This window comes from Panthera tigris, chromosome B4, assembly GCF_018350195.1.
Source record: "Panthera tigris isolate Pti1 chromosome B4, P.tigris_Pti1_mat1.1, whole genome shotgun sequence".
Lineage (NCBI taxonomy): Eukaryota > Metazoa > Chordata > Mammalia > Carnivora > Felidae > Panthera > Panthera tigris.
In genome coordinates, this window is record NC_056666.1 from 49,562,441 (window position 1) to 49,576,005 (window position 13,565).

At 38.3% G+C, this 13,565-nt stretch overlaps 1 protein-coding gene across 4 annotated transcripts in view; it reads right to left on the reverse strand.

The window, feature by feature from the left end:
• The window catches only part of LMO3 (LIM domain only 3), a 55,383-nt gene that overhangs the window by 41,470 nt on the left and 348 nt on the right, over positions 1–13,565 (reverse strand). Inside the window, exons 1-3 of one of the 4 annotated variants that reach the window (XM_007082734.3) lie at positions 12,653–12,881; positions 11,902–11,968; positions 6,438–6,651 (exon numbers count right to left, since the gene is read on the reverse strand). In XM_007082734.3, coding sequence (XP_007082796.1) covers positions 6,438–6,643 — 206 coding nt within the window. In that variant the 5' untranslated portion in view covers positions 6,644–6,651; positions 11,902–11,968; positions 12,653–12,881. Of the gene's footprint in view, positions 1–6,437; positions 6,652–10,690; positions 10,716–11,901; positions 11,969–12,652; positions 12,882–13,565 lie in introns of those variants that run through there. The other 3 variants (XM_015537740.2, XM_015537739.2, XM_007082738.3) reach the window with 3 other exon arrangements.

Here is a 13,565-nt window from a genome sequence, read left to right on the forward strand (position 1 = left end):
TGTAAGAATAAGTCAGTGTTATAGTTACAAATACTAAGAAATTAGCTGGCATCGAGTATCTAATTTTACACATTTTAATGCCTGTCAAGCTATGGTGATCTGGTGAAAGTTGATTATGAAAAGTTAATGCTCATTCTAAGGCCAATGCTCGTTCTAAGGCCAATGCTCGTTCTACGGCCATATAGATTCTACCATCTGCATGCGTGGGATGCGTATACATACTCACACCCCTTTAACGCTTCGCAAGGGGTAATTCCATGTATCAGTAGGAGTAATCGCTTATATAAGCCAATAAAAAATTAAAACGAAAGAAAAATGCCTTTTTGAAGAAACACAGTTAATGCAAATGTCGTTTAAAAAATAGCTGGCCAACTGAATAGAAAGAATACAGCTGTTTTTATTTTTACTTTCCGTGTTTTCAAGATCTCGTCCTACCTTAACGATTATTATACGGATTAAGGTGAGAAACGTTGGCTAATTTTTTTTTGAAGACAGGATGAGGTGCCCGCATAAAACTTTTGAATAATAGAAGAAATTCTAAGAACCAGAACCAGAAAATGTTTCCAAACCATATGCAAAAATAAGATTTCAATGCTTCACAGTGTAATGAAGGAAAGTATAATGGCTGCTTGAGGTTCGTGCAATTCTTTTAGGTTATATAATTTTCTGTGAGGCAAAAAACTGAACTACATAATACATTTCTGCAGTGCATATAGGCATCAAAACCATTTACCAAATTACTACTTTCAGCATATTTTTCAAATGAGATTCCTTAATAAATTATGTGTATGCAGTCAAAACACAACATTAACATTTATTATTAGTCACTTAATGGAAGTTAATGGTGAGTTTATAAATGAAATGCTGGCTTACTTTGATATACACTAAGAGCAACCAAAAATAGAGGTTCTTTCCCAGAGTTCTGTGTATTTATAAAGTGCAAAATAAGCAATTTTAGCAATTCTCAAATGTAGTTCTTCCAGATGCATTTAATCCTAAATATACTTGTAGAAACAGAATATTTTTCTGCTAAGTCAGGTATGTCTAACTTATCCATCTTATGGGTAAGAACTATCCTGACTGAAGTATTCCATGCTTTATAAAAAGATTTTAAAAAAACAATAAAAATATAAAAACAGTGTGAAGTATTTTCAAATTTTCAATATTCTTGAGGGAGGTATCTTGAGGGAGGTATTTTCAGTGAAAATATATCGTCTATAAAACAAGACAAAACAAAAGCCACAACACTAAAATAATTCATTATGTTAAATACCCCACTGAAAATGGATGCATTACAGGGCAAGAACAGAAAGATGTCGTAGATAAATTTACAAATGACAAATTCTATATGTATGTGAAATATTTTTAACAGAGATTGCTACAGAGTTGTTGCTCAGAAAATCCACCAATTTTTCCAAAAATGAGGGGCACTCTCTCAAAATATTGTAGCAAATAAAATTATCACTCCTGATTTGTACTGGTCCTTGAATGGTATAGAGTGTAAAATGTTTGAAATAAAATAAAATTCAATAATACAACTTCTTATAAATTACAACTTCTTATAAAGTTGTAAATAAGGTAAGATCATTTACAAGAAATAAAACAATATTTTTTAACAGGGCATGGGGTCTAATAGACTCACATACTACAATATTTCATCATACTAAGATTATGTGAGACATTTAAATATCATAAAAATTACAATAATAATGAAGTGTTAAAAAACTGAAACGAAGCTTGTAGGAAAAAAGTTCATTTGGGAGGAGTTTCATTCCTTATAAAAGCTTAAATTTTCAGAATTTAAAACAATAAAAAGTGATTTTTCAAATAATAATAATGCACTGATTTCTGGGGAAGATATTTTCAACTGCCTAATGTTAAAAAGAGGAAAATGAAGGGGGGAAAAAAAAAAGAATAAACACCTTATTCAACATTAAAAAAAATCTATGCAATGAACTGTCAGATAAAATCATATTAACACATTCGTGTTTACTTTTAAGGTTGTAATTATGTACGCACTAATATAAATTAAACTTTATATAAAAATTTAGGGCACAGGATTTGATTAGTCTGAAATAAAGTTATAGCCAGATTAATACTCTATGTGACATTTGGCATTTAAGTTTAAATTTCTATTTGCAATTCGTTCTATTATTCTATTAAAGGATGTAAAATTATAGTCAGCATAACACCTTCAAATGCTTTTTGTTAATTGGCAGCTATAGTGGGACATGAAGCATCATTCTCTCCCAGCAGTTTCATTTTAAACACATTATTCCCAGATATAAAAATAGCAAATTACATTAAATTTTACAGAAGGCATTTTCAGCTTCTCATATAGGAAGAGCTATAAGCAGCTTCCATGGCATAACATCACAGCAAACAGCTTTGAATACATTCTCCGGTAAGACACCATTCAGACATACAAGATGCAGCCTACAGGGACTTGATGCTTAAAATATACAAGTAAGAAGTTTTAGGCTTAACAACAACAACAACAACAACAACAACAAAAAAAAAAAAAAAAAAAAACAAGCAAAAATTTCCCAAAGTCTTGAGAGGCAAATTCTGATATTCTTTACTTCCTCCAAGTTGAAAAGTAAAGTAGTTTGTTATTTCTCCTCGTTCTGACTTTGTAACACTTGCCACAAGATTTTAATTCTAAAACTCTGATTACACGTTCACTACTTTCTTTCATATTTTCCAAAATGAGACAAGGGTGATGGACAGCTTAGCAGTGACAAGAGTCCCATAAACATCATTACTAAAACGTTTCTGTTTTTATACAAGACTTATTAATCTACTTTGGGTATTCTGTTGGTTATGAGCTCTATCTAGTTCAAGGTATAAAGATGCTCCTCCATCTAATCTGTCATACATTTAATTTTAAAAATGAAAAAGTTATGAATGTGTCGGATACATTTTTTAACATCTAGATTTCTAGGTCTTGGCGTATAAATATTGATGGGCAGATTGACTTCATAGTTTAAGTCAGAACTCATGTTAATAGAGGAAGTTTTAAAAAGTCAATCCTTCTGTTCCTTTATCTAATGAGTTTCCAAAGGCAGAGAACAATCCTACAAACTGGCAAATTCTCTCTCATCAGATATGTACACTGTATATTCTACAGAGAAATAAAGACATTATACCAGCCCCGTTATGGAAAATGAATTGTGGAGTTCTGAAACTCAGTATATAAATGGTGAGATCATATTTCTTTTTCTTAAAGCTAATTGTGCCACAAAGGAGAGAAAAATCTGAGAGAAATCGTATTTACCACAATAATAGTTTCTATAACTCTAAGAAAGTATCTTATGATTTAAATTCTTGTATTTATTATTCAAAGAACTTAAAAAAAACAAAGTAATGCAAATAAAATGTTATAACTTCAAGATTCATTGTTCAGCATGACGAGTGTTTGATTTTTTTGTTTGTTTTCTTTTTTGGAAGAAGTTAATTAGGAAGTTAAATACAATTGGAAAAAATATTTCACTGTTCTCTAGAAATGAAAAAGTTATCTGACTCAAGATAATACCTACAATCAATAATTTACCAGTACAGACAAAATTATTTTCTTCTTTATCATTTTCCATATTCTTATTTAGATACCTACTGATTTAGAGAGAGAAATACAAACCTGTAAGTTATTTATGGCTTGTTTGGTGCCTCAAAGAAATCATATAATATCCAAACACCAAAAACAAAACAAAACAAAAACAAAAACAAAAAACCGAACCTAACCACTTTTGAATAGGATTTAAATGGTTAAGCTTTGTGCAAAATACAAAAGTAAATGTGAACTAAGGGAAATGAGAAAAATTGTTTTCAAAACTCGAGAAAACAGCCACAGAATACTACTTGCTCCCTGATCATTTAACAGGTTTTGTGTAATTAATAAACAGATAGTAACAATTTTAGGTACACCTTTATTTTTTCTTAGTTAATTTCATCTATTACCTAGAATTATGCCTCTCACACAGCAGGCATCCAATAAACATTTTTGAATGACTATACCATTCAAAGAAATTAATTTGTAAATAAAGTTTGCCTAATTGTATTTGTCTATGTGACATATAGAATTAGACTATTTTAAATTTCTAGTAAGAGACATATGCTGCTGAACATGGACACGATGTCATGGAGATACATACTTCTTACATAAAACTATATACCACATCTGTGGCATAATCTAGAACACATAACACAGTTTTACACACACACCAAGTCCCCATTTCGCTTCTGCAAGTTTTAAGTATTGATGAAGTCTTGCCAAAGAAGTCACATTATATACAACAAACCTTCAGTTTAAATAAGGAATAAGCTTGCAGTTAACAACTTAGTTTGAAATGTTAACAATCCTTAGGCTGTTAACATAACAACTGGCTATTAATGTGGTAATGACCAACTTAAGAGGACAGTATACTCTGAGAAATGAATATATTGGCAACCAGGACCAAGGTTTTTATTAGAAAGAGTATGATTTTTTTAACAAGTTACCAAACATGAAAAGTTTGAGTCTACCAGAAATCAACTAAGTAATGTCACAAACAGCAACATCTATCTATCTTAGAGGAGGGTAAGCACTTTTGATATGAAAACTATTTTGATAAATCCCTTTAAACAAAACACTTACTTGAGACTATCAAACGGCAGTTAAACATTGTATTTTTATTACCATAAGAATAACACAATCTAAGTTTCCTTCTCTGCTTGCTATTATATCAACAACTGTAAAACAGTTTAACTCAGGATACAGGTATTACATTGGCAAATTTTTAAGTTTTTAAAATCCAGCTATTTCAACATACTTTCTGTAAATCTTACTTAATTTTTATCTTTATTGCTTACTAGAACACCTTAACTTTGCGCAGACTTATATAAGCTCCTTGTTTTGGAACTGTTGTTACATAAATCCATTTGAGACACTGCAGTTGCAAACAAATGTAAAAGTAGAAAAAAAGAGTCAAAAGCCATGACCATTGGTTAGTAAAGATAAAGCAAAACTAGGAAGCATTGTTAAATCACTGAAAGTAAAATGCGAATGCTTTATGTGGAAATGAGGCTCTAATTCACAATGAGCAGAGGAAAAAAAAATTATTTCAAAGAAGAAGTTCAAAGACTGAAGTTCTAAGAGAATTCATGGAATAAGTTAATTCTGATTAGTTGTGCCACCACAATAAGGGAAATCCTGGCTATGGAGTCACTTCTCATTGTTGGCACCTTGCACGTATTTTATGCGCTTGGAACACAGAGGGATAGTAACAAGTGGTCATAATTAGCCAGGAGGCTGTCAGCTGAGGCAATCCTATGGTTGGGGGGGTGGGGGGTAGAATCTGATAAATAGTGTTGGATTCACCCTTTTAAACGATCACTAATCAAATGATCTATTTTTATATATAAAGATTAACTGAAAATATAAAATAACTGAATTATATACTGAGAAGCACCAAATTCCCTAGAAAACACTTCCCAAAAATGACCAAGATGGTTAAGGAGTTACGGCTGATTGATAAATTTTGTGTCATAAAGGGAGAAAATTCAAAATAAATCGCTTAATGTCAGACTAGAAAAATGATTAATCGTATCAAATATGAAAACCCGAATGATGCCATATATCATTTCTCTAATTTGATAGCTCCTACTTTATTAATATATGTAATTTGCAGCTGAATCAAGTCACAAAGTTCCCTGAAAAGCAAAATAATTTTTCTTAAATACAAGTTCACGCATTGAGTGCTAAATGCTGGGAAACAAGTATAGTGGGCTTCATGGTTTTTTAAGCAAGAACATATGCATTGTCCTCAAACTGATCAGATGTTTAGAGTGGCTTTCATTTCCCCATAATGATGGAGATCTTTACTGTGTTAGTTTCCATAATGCTACTGGCAAGTCTGAAGCTGCTAATGCTCCGTGATGTCTTTGTGATGACCACTTGGAATGCCACTGAGGGTGGGGACACAGATTCACACTTGGGGAAAGTTGTCAAAACTGTATAATAAATATGCTAATAAATACCAGTTAATAATTGCAAACTGAACTTTCTCTGACAAACGAGACACAGGAAGATTGCTGAACAATTCTGTGTCAAGCTCAGCCTATCTTGTCGGTATGGTTTAATGAAACACTTATATGCTGATTTCTACCAACCACATCCTTGCCATGAACTGGTGCTTTTAATACGGGCGGTGGAATAACCAATCTCTAACTATGAGCATCCAGGCAGGCCAAATGGAATCACTTTCGATATCATGTTTTACTGGCCATTACTCGAGTAAGAATTTGCATAATAGGCACCTGGCAACATTTTGAAGGCTGACAGGTCAATGTTGTCTTTCAGGAATAGAAGCTGGTAGTAAGGAAATGAAACCAAAAAATACACTTACAAAAGTATTTTAAAAGGAATCCAGTCATCACTGGTGTGCAAGGGTAATTCCTACCTCAGATAGTCTCTGCGACAAAGGATAAGATTAGCTTTAGTGTACAGGGTGGAGCCCACCTCTCCCAAACGACAGTCACAGCAGGCACACTTCAGGCAATCTTCATGCCAGTATTTGTCCAGTGCCTTTAGAAGATACCGGTCCTTGATCTTTCGGTTGCAGCCAGCACAACCTTTCGGCTTGGTGTCTGGCTGGACTGAGAGCATTTGTATACCTAAAGGAAGACAAAAACAAAAAAGAGAGCTGGGACTGCAGGAAAGAATCAAAAGATGTCAAAAGACCTCCAACAAGTTTAATATTTAATATTGCTTTTCTCAAGGAGCGTTAGACTTTCCCTTTTGGGGCTATCCTGAAATCAAACTAAAATTTGGAAACAAAAGCCTCAAACATTATAAAGTCCTTATTAAATCATTTATAAAGTTGCACCTGGACAGTGGGGGTGGGGGTGGGATAATGCATTCGTGTTGTACATAGTATACATTGACATTGACATGATGTTGACATCATATACACAAAGTTAAGTAACATTAAATAATTTTAGAGTGTCCCCATTCTCTGCATAGTGCAGTTCCTTTGGGAAGAAAACGTGAGTAATAATCTCAAAGGAAGCTATTTAACAAACTAGTCCATGCACCGCCTATAAGAGTCAAAAATGAGTTTTTCTTTATTGGTTAGAAATTCACTTGATTTGTGCTTGATGGTGGAAGGAGAGTGTACCCTAATGGGAAGACACTAACCTGACTTAGCAGTGGGGCTGTTTATAGTTAAACATAGAGTACAGTCACCCAGAAAGCTCCCCAATTCTACACTGTGTGTTTGCATCCAAATACTTCCTTCTGTGTTCTTGCTGTTTGAAATTGTTCCTTATGTTACAATTTTACAAATGAATCTATACTCACAAACATGAGTCAGTGCCTCTATAAATGGCAGATTACCTGACTGCATACTGTATGCTTTCATATAAAATGAAAGTACAGGATTGGTTTATTACCATAAACACACACTTATTAATTTCATAGGGGAAAGAAAAAACAACAGAAGGAAAAATCTAAATACATATAAATTACATAAACATATATACATAAATATATTATGTTATAGATAGGGCACCAGACATATATATAAAATTTATATACTTTAGAGATACATCTCCATCATAAATAAGGAGTCCAGCTGGGTTCTGTGGTTTTTACAACTTGACTGAAATGTTTTCAGTGAAAGGCTATTCCCCTTTGAGTTTCTTCTTTCCTAAGTGTCAAATACCCAGTTTAAAAAAAAAAAAAAGCTGGACCAACTATTCAGAGCTTCATATTTATCCAATAACTCATTCTAAGTACTACCAAATACTCGAGACATCATCGATTCCTAACTCCCTCATTTTACAAATTGTGATACGAGGCCTAAGAGAGTTTAAGGACTCGCTCGATGCTGAATGACAGGTAAGCACAAGACTTGGTGGTCTTCTAACAGTCCAGAGATCCCACTACTATAGTATGCTTCCTCGCCTGTACATAAAGTTTCAAACTCTACAAAACGCCAAATGTAGATGCACTTGAAACAGTTCCAAGAAAAGAAATGCCAAGCCATAATCTTGGAGTATTTCCCTACTCCAAAGTAGCTAAACCTTCTTCAGTTTCCTCTGAAGCCTCCTTATGAAGGCTTCACCTCCATTACCTTCACACTCTTTTTTCATTTTTAATCACATTGATAAGAGACATCAAGGCACTGTACCCTCAGAGCTGAATAACTTTTCTAGGTACAAATAATGCATGGATTGCACATAATATTGTTTTGATGTTGAACTTCCATTACCAAATAAGTTCTCTGGTAGAGTGATGGACTAGGGTCTGGCAGGGAAGAAAGGGTGGATGTTCTTGCTGCATGATCTGCACAGTGTGGTAGTCAAAGCTGCAGACTAGCAGCTGGATTTGTACAGAAGAGCAGGTGGTATTCCTATAGCCTGCTTTCTATTCCCTTTCTTTGAAGGAGCTAAGGGTCTAGTGTAGATTAATCATAACCCTTGATAGCTCTGCTAAATCTCACTCTCTAGAACTTCTAACAAATGAAGTTTCTTTGATCAGAACTAGTTACCGTCTTCTAGCAAGCTTCCACAAGGAATAAATCCCATTAATTACGGTACAGAACATATCCAAGTGCCTCTTAACCATATACCTGGGGGGAGGGGGGAAATTTGGATTTACTAAATGACATTCTGTATTTCATTACTGAAAACATCGAGAGATGGCTGGCTATTCGAATTCACCAACTTATAAGGCTATTATTATTATTATTATTATTTTACGTCACAAAGCTAGAAAAAAAAATTTTAAATCCCTTTTAGTTGTAGCTAAGCTATATTTCCCTCAGTTGAGTTCCTACCATCAAGTGGAGAAGGACGGCTATCTTTATTCAAAATGCTTTGTAACCAGGACAGGGAATACCAACATTTGGCACAAGTAACACTACCCTGCTTGTCTTCACAAAATGTTTTTGTTGTGTTGACATTTTAATTTAGCACTCAGAGGCCAATTAATATTTGAAACTCTTACATTCTGTTTGGCCTTGGGCTTGAAGGAGTTTGATATTTTACCCTCCATCCTGGTACCTTCTTGTAGAGAACATCATCACCTTTCTCTTGAAAAGGAAATCTTTTCAATACTCTTCAAGTTAACAGTTGTAGAAAAAGAACTATTTAGTAGTCACCACGTTGCCATGTACCTAAAAGGCACAAAGCATCAGCAGCCCCCTTCCCCACCGTGCCCTCACCATCCAGAAGAACACGACTGGGTAGAGTTATGCGTTCGGAAGCGGAGAAACATTTCACAAGTTGCTCATAGCACATCAGGACTCATAACTAGTTTTAGATTGGCATGTAAATTGTTCTGAGGGAAATTCTTATTGCCTCTGAGACCCTGCCATTCTGAGTTATTTGACAGTTTAAGGGAAATCATAATTAAAAAAAAGACATAAATAATAGCCTGTGCAGTGTGGTGTGCAGAAATAAGTAGAACCATTTCATTTAAACTCTGGTGAGCTTTTAATTGCCTGGATTGCATTGTGAGGCGGCCTAACGGTTGATTGCCTCCATTATGTTCCCTTGTTCTGTGCCATTCATCCGCGCGGTCTCAGCTTCAGTAGTTAACACAACAAAGTAACCACAACTCCACAACACACAGGGGCTTAAAAAAAATCATCATAATCAAAGATGTGCAGCACTTAGACACAGTCTTTTATATTTTTGGACTAACTACACATAGTGAACGGAAAACATTTTGTCCCTGTCGGAAGATTCACAGAGAACAATTTGGGAGAAGGAACAGGAAGGGGGAATACATAAAGGGGGTTGGCAGAGATGAGGTGCCTCAGGAAGATGCTAAAATGGGAATGCAGGTTCCGCAGCTGGGAGCAGTGACACAGATTAAAAGAATTTGGCCAACATGGCCATTCGATTGCCAAGAGGTACCAAACAAAAGATTTTCTCTCCTCCTGCCCATCTTCATCCTCTCCCCAGCCCCCAGACCTGATTGGAGAACTGGATTGGGCCTAAAAGCTTGTTTCTCTCTGTTCACTGGCCCAGAGCATCCCTACAGGCTGCAGCCCCCTAAGGGACAACAATGCAAATAGATGTCCCCAGATCTCAGGCGCTGGAGCTGCTTAACTCTGTTCTGCCCCTTCAACTCCCAACCCCCTCCCCATCCTTTCACCACCCCCTCCCCTTTTGGAGCAATGGAGCTGGGAACCAATTTGATTCCCTTTTTCTCCAATGCAGCTGCAAGGCTCAGAGATACTGACATTTTTCCACTCTTATCAGTTTAATTACAGTTACCATGGCAGCAAAGTGCTGGTGCTTGGCAAAGGCCAACAAGAGATTTGCAAGACTGAGTTCAATTTTGATGCAGCTCACATGCAAAAAAAAAAAAAATAATAATAATAATAATAAAATAATAATAAAAAAATAAGAAACATACATGCACTCTAACAAAGAATCCCTTATGGAGTTTATGCTCTAGCCTTTTGTGGTTGTGTCTTCGCAGCCACACAGGGATGATTTGCAAAGAATGTAGCAGTATTTGTTGCACCTAGCAAGATTAATTGGTTTAAGCAGCAGTCTTCCAAACCAGTTACAACAATAATATTTCGGATCTTAAAAAAAAAAAAAAAGACACAAAAGCAGCGGAAGAGCAGGAAAGCTTTAGAGCAGTCAAGAGTGCCGAGCGCCGGCAAAGTGCATCTATGATAGATTGTAACCTTACCAAAACTTTTCTCCTTTTTCTGCATGAGTTGACTTAGGCGTGCCTGAGTTGCAGCAGCTTCGCATTGAGCACAGAGCCCAAGGTAGAAGTGGAAGGGGGTCTCCTGGATTTAGCTCAAGTGTGGACCTGGTGCGCAGCCTACACCGCCGAGGACCGACTATTGTGAAGCCACTTTGGGAGCGGGTCGGAGTGGCGGCAGGGGGTGGGGGAAGGGATGAGGGCGGCCAGACGAGACAGAGCGCACACACAGAGCCCCTCGCAGTGTGGCGGTGTGCAAAATGATGGCGAATGACAAAGCCACATGCTTCCCTAACTCTGCCCGTAATCCTAAAATCCCAGCGGCCCCTTTTAGCTTCGTGGTAACAAATGGATTTGATTAAACTGTCACATGCAGCGTTAGCATAGCATATCATGTTCAATATGAAAAAGATCATAAATCTGACTTGTATTTCATAACAGCAATCTGGGTAGCCCCCGTAAAAATGTGCTGCATCAGTTTGAATCTCCTCCTGTTAGGACATGGGCACCTCGTTCCAGGGAACCTGTCTCTCGTGGCCACTTCTCCCCACCGCGCCCCCCACCCCCAGCCCCCCTGCAAACAGTCACTTTTCCATCTTGCCGGAACCACCTTTTCTTATTACGGAAAAGTGGGGAGAGGCAGAAGTGTCCCCAAGAACCGCAAGACTGTGATTTCAACTCTCGGAGGGGGAGGGGGCTGTGAATCCCAGCAAGTACGCAGCAGGGGGTCTGGAGCCCACCTAGGACGGAATTCTCTTCCCCAGGGCCAGGCCGGAGCGAACCTCTCCAGATTCCAAACTCTCCCTGCCCCTCTCTTCCCGGGAGTAAGGGGTGTGGGAATGCTGCGGCTCATCCTGAACTTTGACTATTATCCACTCGAGTCGTACTTGAGACATTCCGCGCCGCAGCCGCTCTCCCCTCCTTCCCTCCACATCTTCCGCCTGCATCTATTTCATGTCTCATCATAAAAATAATGAAGCCTCACATGATTTAAACAAAACCGTCTCAGCAGAGCTGCAGCCCGAGCGAAAGTTGCAGTGCGGAGCTGGGCTGCAGCCCCAGTTTATGCCTCATTAGGAGAGGCTGGGGAAGAAAAAAAAAAAAAATACCCACATCCGCACACGCACGCGCGCACCCGCAGACACACACACCACAAATAAGCCGACGCGTGTATACACAGTTGCTGCACTTACCTTCTCAATTAAGCGATACAGGGGGAGGCCGTTCAGAAAGCACAGTGGCTGCTTTGTAGTGCTTCTCCTTGGGAAAGGTCAAAAAGAAGCATTGTTTGAAAAAAAAAAAAAGGAGGGGGGAGGGAGTCTCTATTTTTTAAGTTTAAAATAATGAGGTCCTCAAGGATCCGCCAAGTAATGGTGTTGACCGCATGTGAGCCACAGGTGTCCTCCTTTTAGGCAACTGCAGTCCAAGGCTGTCTCTCTCCGTCCTGGCTCAAGACAACTTACCCCAGCAGCACGCGAGGAGCCGAGCTGGAGGAAGCCCCGGCTCTCAGCTGCAAAATGCAATCCCTTCCCAGCCAGACATAATACAGCCGAAGAAAAGGTCACTCAGTTATTACTGAGCCGGCGGAGCCCAGGCAGCGCTTGTCAAGACCACAGAGAAGCAGCTCCCTTCCGATTTAAGACTATTTACCTCTCGCCCCCACCCCTCCCCTCTTCTCTCCTTTCCTTCTCTCCCTCCCTCGCTCGCTCGCTCTCGCTCTCGCTCTCGTGTGCCTGTTCTGCAGCTCAGTCAAGTACAGCCGCCCTCGGAAAGTGCAAAGCAGCCACGAGACAGATCGGGCTTTGTTGCTAATTTCCCAGGGTGAAAATTTACAAGCCTGCGAGTGCAGTCAGCACAGCCACATGCATATGCTACTCACAAACGCTGGGGACGACCCGCGCACAAAAAGTGACCTCTGCAGGAGTCGGCTGGGGAAGACCCTACCTTCTGGACCCGTCCAAAAGAAGTCCTGCGAAAGAGCCCTGGAGGAGAAGGATCGGATTCCTAAAACAACGAGGGCATTTTGGAATAGGTGCCCACATTTAAAGCAAACTGTCTTCCAAAGCCATTTCGGAAGCCACCGGTTATGGAAATTAAAATAAGACAAGAGAGTCAAACGGCTTCCAGAACACACTGGAAACACACACAACTGTCCTCTTTAGGAAATGTCTGGGGGGTGGCTGCAGTTGCCCGGTCTCTGACTTCCCTTAATGAACTCTCTAAAGTCTCTGCTCAGCAGGGCAGTGCTGCCGCACAAGCTGGGTCCAGGGCATGGCATACTCCCCTTCCTCCCTGCCTCCAGCGGCCCGAGAACCAAACTGTGAACTTGTTCCTTGTTAACCAATACTGAACCGCCTCCCACCCCCACGGATACACTTCTTGCAATTACTTGAACACCTTGCAATTTAAAGTTCACATGCTAGAATGAGAAACACCCAAGAGCACAAGAAACATGTTTTCACAACTAACTCGGTCAGACAGCCATAGAGTTTTTTCATCATTACTGCCCTGTCTTCATAGGCTTATTTTAGAGGCCTTGACAGGTTGGGTTTTTTTTTTTTTTTTAATTGAAATTGGTTCTGCTGTCCCCAATCACCTCTTTTCCTCTCCATATCTGTAAAGGCCACTGGTAGCTTTAAAATATCTTATTTTTCCCCTAAGTTTTCAAACTTCAAAGTCATCCTCTCTGGTAATTATCATAGCGTCCCCACCAGATTTTATAAAGCCCTGTCAAAGGTCAAGTTTAAAAACAGTCCACATTTGAATGACTCTAGCTGAAATGTTTTAAGGGCCAAGAAAGATTCAACTGTTGAACTTCAAAAAACTTTTTTTTTTCTTCTCAGCACCATCAGTTTTA